The sequence below is a fragment of the Pygoscelis adeliae genome, unplaced genomic scaffold, assembly GCF_000699105.1.
Source record: "Pygoscelis adeliae isolate BGI_AS28 unplaced genomic scaffold, ASM69910v1 Scaffold114, whole genome shotgun sequence".
Taxonomy (NCBI): Eukaryota; Metazoa; Chordata; class Aves; order Sphenisciformes; family Spheniscidae; genus Pygoscelis; species Pygoscelis adeliae.
Genome location: NW_008824587.1, coordinates 3,403,438 through 3,418,482, shown reverse-complemented (window position 1 = coordinate 3,418,482; position 15,045 = coordinate 3,403,438). Strand labels below are relative to the sequence as shown.

The following is a 15,045-nucleotide window of genomic DNA, read 5'->3' as shown; positions in this document are numbered from 1 at the left end:
CCTCAAGCTTATCCACCTGTGAGTGAACGCCTCAAGTATTCCCACTCTTGCAAAACAACCTAAGTGTGATTGTACTAGTAACTGAAGAACTGCCACAGCTTCATCTGGGTCAGCCAAATGACAGCAGAGGCTCCCTAAGCCGGAGCTGAGGCTTTGGGGATGAGGATGAGGTTTGATTTTGGTGCAATTTAATACGATTCAGGTCCTCACTGCTGAGTTAGTAAGTTCCTGAATGTGTAAAGCAAACCCAGCCATTTACAACCTCATAAACCCCAGACTAGCACAAGTGATGGAATATGATTAACACACACAGTCTCAAGTTTTCCATTTTTCTACCAGAAAATTTACAAATTTCCCCAAAGCACCAGCAGTGGTCAGAGCAGTTGCTCAAACTACTGCGTGGGTTAAAAGATGTTTTAAATTGTGACTGGATGAAGACAGACTTCTGATCTCAGTATGCCACATGCTCCCCTGGCCTGTAAGTAAACCTTGGTGAGATCTCGGTAAGCTCAGCCAGCTGCTCTGTACCCTGATCTACTCAACGCGGCAACACTCAGCCGCTCACATCTTCACACTCTGCTACAGCTCAAGGCAACAAAGTTTGTAGCAATTTGTTAATTAAATCCAACAGCACTGCAAAAAAAAAATTAAGCTGTTTACATTATTTATTATACTGATGTTCCTGTCGCTAAAACTCCCGCTCCAGAGCTCTCCCGTACAGGGATGAGCAGAAGTGTGCAGGGAACTGTGCGGCTGCAGGTCACAGCACCTCTCTGAGCTTTTGCTACCGTTCACAGCACGTTTCCCTTGGCTTTCACAAAGGGGTTACACCATTACCTGTCTGTTGATTCCAACAGGTAAACTGGACCCACTGGTGGCTCGACTCATGGGGGCCACAACTGCCACTCTGGTTGGGGAAGGTGCCGACTGCCGTTTTTTAGGGGGCAATGCTGGTGGAGGGCTGCAAGACACAAAAGGCATTGATGCTTCCATTACTCTTCCAGCAAAAAGACTTTTAGAGGCTTCACAAGCTTGTTTTCCAGAAAGCCTTCGACTTGCCAGGCTCAGAACTCACAGGTTCTTGTCCAAAGCTGGCCCGGATCTATGCAGCGAAGTGTATCCACTAACAAATATCAATTTAAGAATACTCTCACAGGTAAGGTCCTGTTCAGTGATTTATTTTTTAAGGTTGGAAAAGAGTTGGCATTTCTCAAACAAAAACAATTGCTGTTTTAAAAATTATTTTTAATGGAGCTAATTAGCACGGTAATTATTTCTTAATAAAAGTGGTGAAAATCCAAATTAAATGTTTTGGTTGACCCAAATATTGTTTCCATTCACAGAAGCCAATCCTCCTCAAATCTTCCAGGTCTGAAAAATGTTCAAAGTTTCAAAAATTTACAGGACAGGAAAATTCTTTTTCTGCCCTTTTATTCTCCTGGTGAACTTCAGGGAACAAGACGGTCAGCGTTGCTCTCACCACGTATACTGTTTTGGCATGAATCTGTTTCAGATGCACACATTAGCAGTAACTAGTGAGATTTTAACCACTGTACTTTTAGGTTTTGCTTTTAATGACACCTAATTCTGGTAATCGTCAAGCCTGCGAGGTTTCCAAGAGCACACGTGCTCTGTTCCTGGAACATACCAGGAAATTTTTATGTAACCCATGAGAATTCATAAAATACATAGAAATGTGATTCTTTTTGCCAGCCACAGCCCTTGATGCCGCATTTTCAAATTAGCACGACATGTATTTTTCACACCATCCATTAGCACCAGTACTAGAGAAGAAAAACACCATACACACAGACCAAAAACCTGCGAGTTGGGGTTTTTCTCTTCCTTCTCAAAATAGAACATAGAAACTTTCATGTGGTTACTCGTAGAACAGGGTAAGAACAACCAAGTAAAAGATTTTTTTCACGCACCATTGGCTCCTTTCACTCTTAAGCTGATAAGCAATGCAGAACAACATGGATGTGCAGACAGATTGATAACTGCCAGCTGAGGTTAACAGAACATTTCCCATTGGATACAACAGCACAAGACACTGTTGTACAGTGTGGTACTCACATAGTTTTAAATAAGGTTCTTAGCATTTATGTGATGCCTCTCATGCATGGATCTCAGGGCATGGCACTATCCTCACATAAAAAGAAGGAAAGGAAAACACAGATAACGAAGGGTATTGCTCAAAACAGGACAGAGAGAACACAAAGTCGTCAACAGAGTCCAGGAGCAGGGGAGAATTACTCTGGAGGACTGGAAATTCAGAGGCATCACTAACCCTCCTCATGACCTCTCTTGTGCACATTTTGCAAGATTGTTTAAAAAACAAGAAGCTCATAAGAGCCACTGGTATTCTTCAGTCAGCTGGTTGGCCAGTATTACCTGTTTTCTGCCACACGAATGCTAGGCAGAGGGGGTTTAGGAGGTGCAACTTCTTCGTCCATGGAGTCAGTCAGTAGCTCGTTGGATTGAGTCATATTAGTTGTTTTGTTGAGGATCTCCATTTCTCGGTCTGTAAGGGGAAGTTCTGATGGGCTGCAACAAGCAAAATACAGATTGCGGATCATAGAACACAGTTGAAATGCAGCATGCTGACAGATTAATACGTATTTTAAATCATATGCAATATGAGAGGCACCTACAGCAGAAGGCAGAATTTTCATCTGCAGGTGGAGTTCTGTGTATATGCAGAATACATGTGTCACGGCCAAGCGATGTTTCATTGCCAGATTTTGGTATCTTCCCTATCACAGCATATTGTTCTCTAAGTGGTCCCACTGTAATGGATGAGGCTACATAAAGAACACTACGCCACCCTCTGTGAAGAATAACTGAATGCTTTAATTCAACTATCAGTAGTCAGAACTTATCCCTTCTATATTAGTCCTGCACACAGAAGAAATCCTTGTCAGTGACCCACCTGTCAGATTTACATGCTGGTAAACTGGGTTTAACTGGGCTTGTGGGAGAGGGATGCTCCTGCTTTTCAATCGTGAGTCTGACCAGCTCCTGACGGATGGAGGAGAGAAGAAAAAGAGAATAACCATTATTTTCTGAATGCTGCCCTCAAACATCCCAGGACAGAAAGGGATGCTACTGCAGTAAACCCTTGGTTACCCAGGTTATGAATTAACGATGGCATGGACACAGAGAGAGTTGAGCTGGGTGTTAAGTCTGGTACAGAGCTGTACAAATGATGCAGCGCTGCTTTTAAGGAGCAGCCTGCACCCAGCAGTACTTTAGCCATATTTGAGTTACGTTCATAAACCCTGGCCCTATGGGGATTCTGCACAAACCCACACATGTGTCTTTTTGCTGTGCTTCCTCCTTCCTCTATTGTCACAAATGTGTGCCAGTCCCCACAACACCCTAGATAATGGCAAACTGACTTTACATACATAAATATAAGTACAGAAAAGTCTCGCACAGTGGAGTACTTCACCTAGCCAGTAAAAGAACTAAATAATTGCTTTATATTTTATAAACAAGTATGTATTTGTTTCAAAAAGCAAGTTTTCTGTAAGATGCCCAACAACAAATTAAATAGCGAACAGGCCTATTAAAAGGTCTGCTTCCCCTGAAGCCATCTTGTAACATGTTAGCAATGGAAGTCTTAATCATTCAAGGAACTACTGTAGTGTATCTGTTATAGGCAGATAAGGCTCTGGATAAAGAGATAAGGGCATGATAATCCTCAACTACAAGTCTGCCAGCAGTCGAAACAGGAGTCGTTCACGCCAGAAAGATCGAGAGAACATTTTATGGATGTCTGAGGCCAACAAATAGATCTACTGCTCACAGATACAAACACATGCCCTCTTACAGGCAGGCTGGAAAACTGGCACTGCTTCCTGACAGTATTGGCTTCCCAGCATATTATGCAAAGGAAACTATATGGGATCAATTTTTAATTTTTTTTTTAAAGCAGCCTGAAGTACAGTGTCATCATTCCAGTATTATCTTCACGTCCATGTCTGTTGAGCTTGGAAACAACTGTCATTGCTCTCTCAATGCAATAACTGCAACTGGAATGTCATCATCATCCTCATCCTTCCAAGGAAGAGAAATATTCTAGTTCTTGTATTTTTATATAAGGCTCTATTTAAAGCTGAACTTCTATGAGTCAACACATGCACAACAAGAGGAGTAAAAGTACTGCGCTGGATGTGCAAAGGATGGCAAATGCAGTCCAAGTGTCCACCATAGCTTGGTTTTGATGTTCTACTTACATTCTTGGTGTGAGCTTGTGCTCAAAAATAATTTACGACGTGTCAACCAAAAACACGACAAAACAGTCAGCTTTCCAGTTGTCCTGGAAAATCCCACACGTAGGGAAGGCAGAGCGAGCACAAACAGAGCACACGCAGATGTCCATGCGGGCTAATGCTATGAAGATCTTCCCGTCTGGGGCAGACCAGACAAGCGCCCTGGCGAGGAACAGCGCGTTCTGAGAAGTGCCCTGATGAGAAAAAGCGCAGCACCGAGTTGACCACAGCCGACCAGCCTGGCCAGCTCCCACCTCCAAGGAGGGCCACGTCCCCCAGCAGGGAAATACTCTGCAACAAGGAGCAACAGACCGACAGGGCTTTTGACAATCTATCAGCTCCACTGTGGTGATGTACGTTATACAGTATACAGAAAAGTAAAATAATTAAGGCCCTTCAATCACAGAAGAACTACGGTGGTAACACAGACACTGAAATGACCTGAGACTTCTCTGCTGAGTGTCCCCAGTTACTCAACAGAAACTATTTTTAAAAAATGTACTTTCCTCTGTTTCATCCTCTCTTTCAGGATGAACAATCTTTAATTAAAAACTTGCTATTCCTTTTAGACTTTAGAAATTCCCCTATAAAGTTTACAGAACGTCATTAGGAAAAAAAACCGTAGGACCTGGAAGCCTACAAAGCCCAAACAAGGCTTTTCTGTAAATCAGACGATTTGGAAATCACACAGTGACACCGTTTGACTCTTCTGGCCGCAGCTGGCACCATGCTCCGAGTCACCGTCAGGAGTGAGTGATGACAGAACGGATTGCCACCTTCCTGCCCTCTGGACAAACTTCCACCACTGAAGAGGTTTCTGGAGACTCTCATGCACTTCAACGGACTCAGCGTCAGACCCCGTGAGGTTATTGGGTACTCGCCAGCAAGAACAGTGACTCCACACAACATGTAAGAGCACAATAAGGTGTCCTAAATCCAAAACACAGCACTGTACCAGCTACGAGGAAGGAAATTAACTCTATCCCTGCCGAAACCAGGACAGAAGGGAAAGAAAAAGTATGGGCATTCAAACCAAAAGCCCAAATACTCCTTAAACATCCCCCTGCAAGGGCGATGAAAGGGAAAATGTAACGTCTCCTTTTCCTCACCTTTCTTCACCACTTTTAACACCGTAAACCAAACCAAGGCCAGGGTTGCAGACTGCGGTGGTGGCAGCTATGCTGCAGCAGCGCTGATGAGCCCCCGATGCTCGGGGCTGAAGCGCTCAGTTTTCCTATTTTGCCAGTTGTAATGGACACACACTTGTCCACCATATGGGAGTGTAGGTTACAACAGGGGAGAAAAACAATCCAATTTAGCTCAAAAGTATCTTTAGAAGGATTCAAACCATTGCTGCTGTGAAAAAAAAAAACCCAAACCCAAAAAACACCTCCCACCAGAGACACCGAGACAACATATGATTGACAATACATGAGAGCATCCCTTTTTCCTCTAAAATTTAACAAATACCACCACATTCCCTGGACCCTGACTTTTCCTCCTCTCTGCTAACCCCAAAATGAGAACTAGTGTTTGAAAATCAAGTCAAGATCTTCAATGTACACACAGAGGTAATCAGCACGCAACCGAGCCAGATGCACATTATGCTATTCCTTATCAGCAAGTAGAGAGATTCCTGCAGCAGTAATTAGAGATAATTAAAGCCTCTCTACAAACTTATGCTACTTCAGCAAGCTGGAAATTCCAAAGTGAGATGGATTTTTAAGAAGTTACGTAATCAAAACAAGGATTTTTTTTTTTCTTTTTATATATGCCTAGCAAGGCACTAAAGCCTGAGATCAAAACAGCAAGTAACGCAAGTGAACAAGCGACTCCTTTATGCTCAATTCTGAAAATAAAGGGGGAAGTAAGCACCGAAATGTGGAAGTGGATCTTGTACGATCTGCCAGAAAGACAAAAAAGGCTCTCCACAGCAGAAAAGTGTCCAACTTCTCAGTTCTGCTTTCAGATCTGAAAGCTGGCTTGGCCCTTCTAAAATAAACCTTGTTCCTCGCTATGCAGTAGGAGATGAGCACACACCGCTTCCAAACGCTGACCTGGTGATGGGCAGACACATTCGCATCCACCCAGACAGCCACACATCTGCTCTAACCATGCTCCAAGCTGACCAGACATAAGCCAGCTCCAACTGGAAGGCCAAAATAACTTTTAGTCTAACAACAAAGTAGAGACTGATACAGCCATGCCGCTCAGCGGGGCTTAATAGCTCAGGCTTAGCACTGTACGGACATGCCTGCATCGCTTCCAGCCTAGGCTGGCTCGCAGCGCGGGTAGAGCAGGCATCCGAGACCTTCCACCTATCCGCACAGGCACGCTACTTGGCTGGAAGGCAACAGGTACCGAGGGTTTAAATACTGCTGAAAGTGAAAGGACAGTGGGTGTCCAAATCTCCTGCAATGAGACTACACAACTCTACCCTGCATCTGGTGGTAACACTGCTCTCCACAGGATTGTGCAGATTCATTAAGTGATAACAGAATGAACTGTCTTGCTATTTGCTGGGGTATTACAGTTCAGATACCACGGTGCAGATTTTCACGTACTGCAAATTGCTGCTGAATTCCAACACTAACAGCAGCTGAGACTTTACGCTAAACTCTTTTTCTCCATCCTGCTGTGCAAATTGAAGATCGGCTTTACTTTTCAAATCTGGAGCTTAAAGTTAAAGAGCATATTGTGCAACATAATCCTGGAAAATCTGTCTTCTTTAGGTGATGGGAATGTTTTGTTTCAAAGATATTTGTTTAAAAGGCTCGATAAGTAATAGCAGATTTTAGTATCTGTGTTTGAGCAACACTAGAGAGAGATTCAGAGCACGCAAACACCACACCGAGACTCCTGAAAACATGATAGCCAAACCTTGGGAGATCCACTTCATTTTTGCATTCAGCCCCAGTTAATAAAAACTAAGCTGAGTTTGAGTACAGTGAAAGATGCCTATTCCTGATTCACTAATCCAGGTGAAACACCTGCTGCAGTTCTTAAAACTCTACCCCAACCTTCCTTCTGTACTTGATCTAAATATTCCCCTTTAGATTCAGCCCTGCTGTTGAAAGAGGCTTAACTTTCTCTACAGTTTGCAAAATAAGGTTCCCAGGAGATATGATGGTCTCTCCGCTGGTGCGCTGAGCCCAGGTCAAGCAAATTTTAACTGCAGTGCTAGGACAGCTGAAAGAACAGCCTCCGTGGCCATCAGCCCAGAGACAAGCCTGGGAAACAGAAATAATGGGTACCAAAAGCTTACCGGCAAGTTGAAGGAAAGCCAACAGCTTTCCCTGGGTGGGGCAGGGAGGGAATGCTATAAGCAGGTCTCACAAAGGATACAAAGGTTTCTGTTAAACGTTTCCATTAGTTATGTAAAATTAATCTCCAGAAAACTGAGCTTAGCTCATCACCTGTTCCACACCCTAATCCGACTGCTGAAAGCGGTGATGTATCACTGACGAATCCCTTGAAAGTTATGTTAAGGGATGGAGCTGGCGTCTTTGATTCTCTGTGGGCATTGACAGGAAGCATTTCCATTATATTTTGCCTAGACAGAAAATATGCACACTCTGTCTTGTAATCTGCACGGGAGACTGGGAATGATTTGCTGAAACTTTAATACAACCTTCAATAAAGATTTATGGTTTCTTCCAATTCATCCAAATGCCAGGGTGAGCGTTTCAGAAGTGCACACTAATAGCCAAACCATTTGTGCTACTCTTTAACCAGCGCACCAAGCAGGATCATTTCCCTTACGGAGCAGTTGATTTAAGAGGTAGTTTACTGAAGGCAAGAATAGGATCTTTATATTTTACCTGCACTTAAAAACCTCTTTCAACTAGATCTCTTCTAAAATACATTATTATATACTTTATATAATATAATTTACAATATTTGTCTCATGTACCTTGACTCCATCCAGAACAGCTTTTATGACACCCTTCACTGTTGTCACCATCTCCTTGTCTTCTGAATTCACACCTTCCAGCATCACTTGATCAGACCAGCGAATTAGATTGGCCAGACTCTGGTACACACGGCTATAGCAGGACGAGATGGCAGAACTGAACGGCAGGGGAGGAAATAGTTGAGAAAAAAAGAACAAAATGAAATTATGGAGATACTATCAAATGTTACGAGCGTGCTTGATTTAAAGTGCATTTCACACTGTTAAAAATGGGATTGTTCTCCTTTTCTTTCTGACATTCAGAATTTGTGTTTAGCAGGTGACAAAGCCCGGGTTTCTCCTCCGCTGCAGTTGCTCTCCTGTTCTCCAGCACCAAATGGGACGACAGTATGAAGGTACAAACAATCAACAGTTCATTCTCAGTTAACAGAACGAATTATCTGGGCTGCAGGTTAACACAGCAATGCTAAAAAGAACGTGCTTTCCATTTTAATTTGCAGCTCCATCCTATGCCTTAACTTCAAAGGTAAATATTTAAGTCCTGTATTTAAGTCTATTATTTCAGTTTTATCTATGCTTTCCTTCTTTCTCTCCAAAAATGTCTTGGATAATTGAGAGCTGACTGTATTCATTCCTTTACAAATCATTTCCTCACTGTTTATAATGCCTGAAAAGATGTAATTAAAACCTGCTTCTTTACAGAAATTGAACTGAATGAATTTCAGGTTTGGAAGAGGAAGGGTGTTGCTTTGTTTTGTTTTTAATGAGAAACAGAATTGAAGCTATTGTTCTGAAGGGGAAAAAAAAAGAATTTTGGAAGGATGACAACTCTAAATAAAAGTTAACTGTAACAACAGTGCTCACAGGCATTTTCCTGCCCATTCTGAAAACACTTGCTTTATTACTAAACAAGGTGTGTTAACAGTACTGCCGATGGCAACGTTTCAACAATTCTTTGTAAAGTTAAATTAATTTCAAACTGCATCAAAACCATAAACAGATAAGAGAAGGTGTAATCTTGCAATCATTACTGATACGAGTGTTCCAAATCTCCCCATTTCTCTTTGCTATCCATTTCACACTGGCTTAACTCCAGCAATTTCATTATCTATGAGAAGAGAATCAAGCCCACAAGCTTCAATGAGATTATTTAGGTGAATGAAGTCTGCAGGACTGGGGAAAGAACTATTGTCAAGTTACAACCAGGGGGATACAAACAACGGCAAGTACTTCTTTGTTTGAGTGTTTTGGTTTTTTGTTTTTTTTGTTTTTTTTTTAAAAAGCATGCTGCTTGCCATTTGTTCTAATTTCAAATGAAATTAGCTTGGTAGGAGGTATTTCCTAAATAGGGCCCTCCCCCATCTCTTTCTAAGGCTTTGATTTCTTTGCCATTAATCTTCAGTCTGCTTCCTTCTAAGGAGGCAGTAATTGAAAGCCCATTTTGTGCCAGATTTAATTACTTTTTTCCTTGATGCAAACGCTTCCCCTAAAGCAGAAAGAAGTCCAACAATAATTGTAGGGCTTTCTTCTACACTGACACAAGTCTTGCTCACTTTTCTTGAGGGAGATTTGCTATCAAAATCACCCCTTTGTGTCCTGCCACTACTCAAAAGAAACTAAGTGCATAGGTAGGCATGAAAGGACACGGCTTTTTGAGAATGCCAGATCTCCTTTTTTGCTGTGAGGCTAAACAAGGCAGAACATACATATGGGATCTGTGCTGTAATACATATCGTTTCCAGAAAGAGAGACTTACCACTATGTCGAGGACTCCATTGACTACTGACTAAGAAAATTCTGCTTATATGGATAAATATGGATATCCAACTGTCAAGGTTGCATTAGTTCACTACTAAGAGAGAGGGTATAAGGAATTTGAAGACTAGAACTGTCTGAAATACTGCTGCTGCTGAAGACCACTTAGTTGATATTTATTTCCAAATATATTCTCGGAAGGAAAGATCACCCAGTGGATACACAAATCAAAGCAAGCGACTATAAAGATGACATGTTCTATCCTAAAAATATTTGCTGACATTTTACATGTTCTCCTGGTGTAAGGGGAAAGTTCATTCTTCCTTTTATTAAGTGAAAGCAGGTGCTTGTCAGGAATTTAATGGCTGTGGGAAACCTGATAGCAACTGAAGAAACTTTTGTGTCTGCATCCAGAAGCCTGATGAATGTTCCCATTCTAACAGCTATTGCTCATTATAATTCTACTGATCTAACCTAAATTGGATCTCTCCTGTCCCAGTCACAGCTCTGATACTCACCCATTGCCTCCTCCCTTTTGTACTGTCAGATACAACCCTGGTCTATGCATTAGGGCCAAACACAGCTAAGCATCTCTTGTTTGCAAAATATTTGGCACCCTACTGCTGTCTCGACCACACTATAAACCTTTCTTGCACCAGAAAACAAAAATTTTGGAGATACTTAATGGGAAAACAAATAGGAACAGCACAAAAACTGGCAGGATTTCCAGAACCAAACACCTGCATTTCTCTGCCTAGTTTTGTGCTTTTCTCTGTCTGTGCTAATTTTGCTCTTTCTGTATTATTCAACAATGTTTGCTTGTTTTGTGTAAATCAATTGCTCCAGCATCTATGGGATGAACAGCAGCTATATCTCTATGGCTTGGCAACTCCACAAATTTTTATAATCCATGCTGAGCTTTGCTGTAGCAAGTTTCTACTTCTTTTCTGGCTTCAAACCCACTGTCTAACTGGTTAAAACATAATATACGTAATCTGTTAAAACATAAAACAAATAATCTGTTGAGAGCGCACAGGAATGAACTTGGACTGGTTAATCTACTGAAGTACATCTGTTTACTTCTGTTCTGTATCTGATCCAGTAAAATCAAAAAAGCAGTTAAGAGTGCAGGCTCAGACTTCTCTAGTATCAGGGTGGATAAACTGAACACAAAGAGGGATTACTCTGAAGATAAACTCTTTTCCAGGTAAAAGCTATTGGATTTGTTAGCTCTTAGGATACCATCAGAGACTGCAGAAACAGTATAGCATCTGAGGAGAATCTCCCGCTAGTAAATGATGCATTTCCAAGTTTATGCTAAGAATCAGCCCTTCCTCCTCTCTGAAACCATTCTTATTTGCTTTGTCTTTCCACAGCACGGGCTTCTTCGCAGCAGGGAATCTGCTTCTAAATTATGTTTGAAAACTACCACATAATTCGTAAAAATAGCAGTCACTTCATTAGCCGCTGCAGCATTTCCTGTCTCCTGCGCCGTGTGATTCTTCAGACACAAGAAGGGAAGAAGCTGGGAGCCTGCTGGTCTGTCACAGTCCCAAAACCCAAGAAGGAAACTTACCTTTGCTGGATGCGTGGATCGGTTTGCACCAAAGGCAGGATGGCTTCCAGCACTTTACTTGCTGAGCCTGGCAGCATCTCTAATACTTTCTTATCAATTGCCATTTTGTCCACAATAGTCTTAAAGTAGCGCAATGCGCTGACGACCTCCTTCTCCTTCTCCTCTAGCCACGACACATTCTAAAGAGGAGGAAAAAAGGAGAGATACGTTAAAACCTCAGGATTTTTAAGGGCAAGGTTACTTTAACTAACCTGAAGTACAGCGACATTGAATGAGGTACATTCCACGAGGACTGGAGAAAACCCCTTCTACCACAAACACTTTTAAATTGAATTACTACTCTTTCAAAAGAACAGTCAGTGCAAAATTGCACCCACACTTTAACTTTCTGAATTACGTGCATTCCAAACTGAAGGCTAATCTTGATCAGTTTTAGGCCAAGATTAACACTACTGATGACGTGAAGGGCACTGCTTTGAAACCCACATGCCGAACTCGGAGGGTGAAAGAAAAAAAATATACCAAGTGCAGATAGTAATGCTAATGCAAGAAAGGAAGCAACAACTACTGGTTTTAAATAAGAGTTGCCCCTCTGATGCGATCAAAATCCTTTTACCTTAAGCACATCTCACTATCAAAAGGTCTTTACAATCAGTAAATGCAGTGGAGAGAAAAAAAAACCACAATCAGAAAAACTTCCAAACTCCAGAACAATCCAAACAAGATGCCTCCATTTTTGTACCCGTCCCTCATAGTTTCAACGACATATGCGGTGTTCACCCTTATTATTCTGAGTAATTCTGCTGACTCCAGTATGCCTACTTGTATGAAAGTGGGCTATAGTCTTGTCTCTCCATTCCCAAATAAAAAACCCCATTCTGATGAGCCTCCGACCTAAGTCACTTTGTGATGCCGCTGCAACAAGGGAACTCGCACGCTTTCCATGGGGACAGACTGTGAAAGCTAAGTTTTGGCATCAGTGAATGAATGTTGCAGAAGGGAACAATTCATTGGGATAAAGCTGAGTTGTGGTCACCAACTTCCGTGCCACCACCAACACTGGAACAGGAAATTCAGAAGTGATACATGACATCTTAATGGCATTCTGGACAGGGATATTTTTTAAAAGTTTACCGGAGTATGCCTGGCGGAGTTTTAATGCCACAAATAGTTCCTAAGTGAGATTTAAATTAACTACTGAACACTGCTAGAAAAGGAGCAGAGAGCTTAGCAGAGTCAAGTTTCATCCATTATCTCCTCAGTAAATTCAGCTTCAAGAATTAATGACCTATGGGCATTGTGTGCTCCCCATACTCTTGTCAGCTGTTAAACTGCTGCTTTTCTGCAAAATCAGGCCAGAAGCCCAAAAGGTTTTAGGAAGAACAATTTATAGGCAGCACTGGTTAGTAATTTGGGGCCAGTTGCATAAAAAGATTAGAGTCCCAAGTCCCATCTAGCTCCAACTTTAGAAGCCCCAATCCAAGATCTGCAAACCACCCTGTCATTTTCCATCCCATCTGGGAAGCGCCCAAACTCTGCTGCTGCTGTTTCCACTTTTTGACAATATTGCTTGCCAGGCACCTCACGTTCCGCTCAGCAGCCCACAGTGCCCCGAACTCCCTTGCTGAGAAGCATCCTGGCAACTCGCTGACGTCAAAAATGACATTTCCCATTTTTTCAGGCATGTACCCTCACCACTACACAGTTTATTCCAGGATATGGAGAGGCTCAGTCCCTCCCATGAAGGTTTTGCACTTCATATGAAATCATCACACATTTCAGGGATGAGAGAGCCCGTATAATCCCTGAGCGAGTATGACTATGGCCCAGTGGTCAGAGCTCTCAAACAGAAGTGAAAAAATGTGGATTGCAGTTCCTGCTCCGAAGGCTGTTTATGTATTTCATTCAACAACTGTTTCCTGTAGAAAGGCTTGCGACTTAATAGCTTAAACACTCTCCTGGTGCAGAGGAGGGATGGGCTCAACTCAGAGTTCAGGGTTGAGAATGACAAGTGGAAACACAAATCCTTCCGCTGAGCACATCAAGGCATGCAAATCCAGCCACTGGACACTATTTTTGCAACTTCCCTGTTAGCTCTGAGTAACAGTCCTTAAGAGCACTCTTTATGAATCCATTTCTGAGGTCCAAAGGTATCATATACATGGGTGTATACACACGCACACAAACACACCCAAAGAAAGCCTATACATCCTACACAGGATTGCGGGTTCTGCTACAGAGCTCAGGTATGTAAGTGTCAGTTGTTGCTACAAGGCTGAAGTTTCTGGTGTTCAGTGCTTTACTCACTGAGGCCTGAGAACAGCAGCAATAAATCTAGAGAAAGGAGTAATAACCTGGTGGGATGGATGGATATTAACACATTCCAGTGTCTGCATCTCACAAGACTAATGTTATTAAGCTCTTCCACCAAACATTTGAGTGTGTTCCTAAAGCCAAAGTAAACATGCAGTTTACTTTGTACCCCTCTGGGCTGGCAGAAAGGACCTGAACTAATCTCTCATTTCATTTCTCATTAGAGGTGAACCTGCCCCAGCAGTTACCTTACCCCAGCGAGAGAGCAGATCGGTAACTGTGGGAGCTGCCAGAGTGGCAGGACCACTTGATTCACCCGTTTCCCTTTTGGGCATCAAATGAGATAAACTTAACATTCAGGCAAAACAGCATCTCCTCTCCACTCCCCTGCCTGCCTGACACACATTGATATTTTTGCACGATTTTTGAAGTCTTCCCTTAAATAATCATTACAAATGCATCATGTATGAGATACAGCTGACCCAGAAAGGGTTACAGCGAGCTGCACAGAACACACCTGATTACAAAAGCTGGAACAGTCCCTTTTTTCCCTGCATTTTGGCAGTGAACAACCTATTATAACTTTGCACATAGTGTTGAAGGACACTACTGTTCCTACAACATGCCCTACGATAAGAATCAAAGGCAGGGTCCAGGGGACGAAAGGAGGCTCTGAAAAAAACTCTCCCTATGTTGCCCACATCTAGGTATAAAGAGGAAGAGGAGAAGAAGATGTCTGCATGGGTTGAGCATAACCTTCAGGTTACACGTAGTGATTTTACATTAATTTTTGGTATTGCTCTTTCTGCTCTACAGTGATTATCTACTTCAAGAGTATAAAAATAGCATCTGCGGTACTTAAGAGGGAGGAAAAGATGATATCTGGTTTATCAAGTGTGTCTTCTGACAGAAAATCTCCTGTTTGTCAACTGATGTCTGTATTCCAGTGAGAGAACCTGGTGACAATCCAGGCATATCCTCTTCTCCACTCCCTCCCCACAAAGGTAACGAGCTGACTATATCCAAATAATTGATTAGTTGGACAGTAGCTATTAAAATAGACAAGGAATGAGCCAGAAATCAACAAGATTTCACAGTATAAAAATGTATACAGCTTAAATAATCATGTACGATAATAGAAACTATTGCAAGTGTTTTGTTTCCCAATAAAAACATCCCAATCTGTATATTAAAAAAAGGTTTTACATGTT

General features: G+C 42.2%; 1 protein-coding gene across 3 annotated transcripts in view; it reads right to left on the bottom strand.

Annotated features, from left to right (window-relative positions):
- Positions 1 to 15,045, bottom strand: part of RAPGEF1 (Rap guanine nucleotide exchange factor (GEF) 1) — an 86,038-nt gene that overhangs the window by 36,689 nt on the left and 34,304 nt on the right. For all 3 annotated transcript variants that reach the window (XM_009322072.1, XM_009322073.1, XM_009322071.1), the window contains exons 3-7: positions 11,522 to 11,700; positions 8,191 to 8,347; positions 2,933 to 3,021; positions 2,395 to 2,547; positions 838 to 961 (exon numbers count right to left, since the gene is read on the bottom strand). In XM_009322072.1, the coding sequence (XP_009320347.1) occupies positions 838 to 961; positions 2,395 to 2,547; positions 2,933 to 3,021; positions 8,191 to 8,347; positions 11,522 to 11,700 (702 nt within the window). The remainder of the gene's footprint in view (positions 1 to 837; positions 962 to 2,394; positions 2,548 to 2,932; positions 3,022 to 8,190; positions 8,348 to 11,521; positions 11,701 to 15,045) is intronic.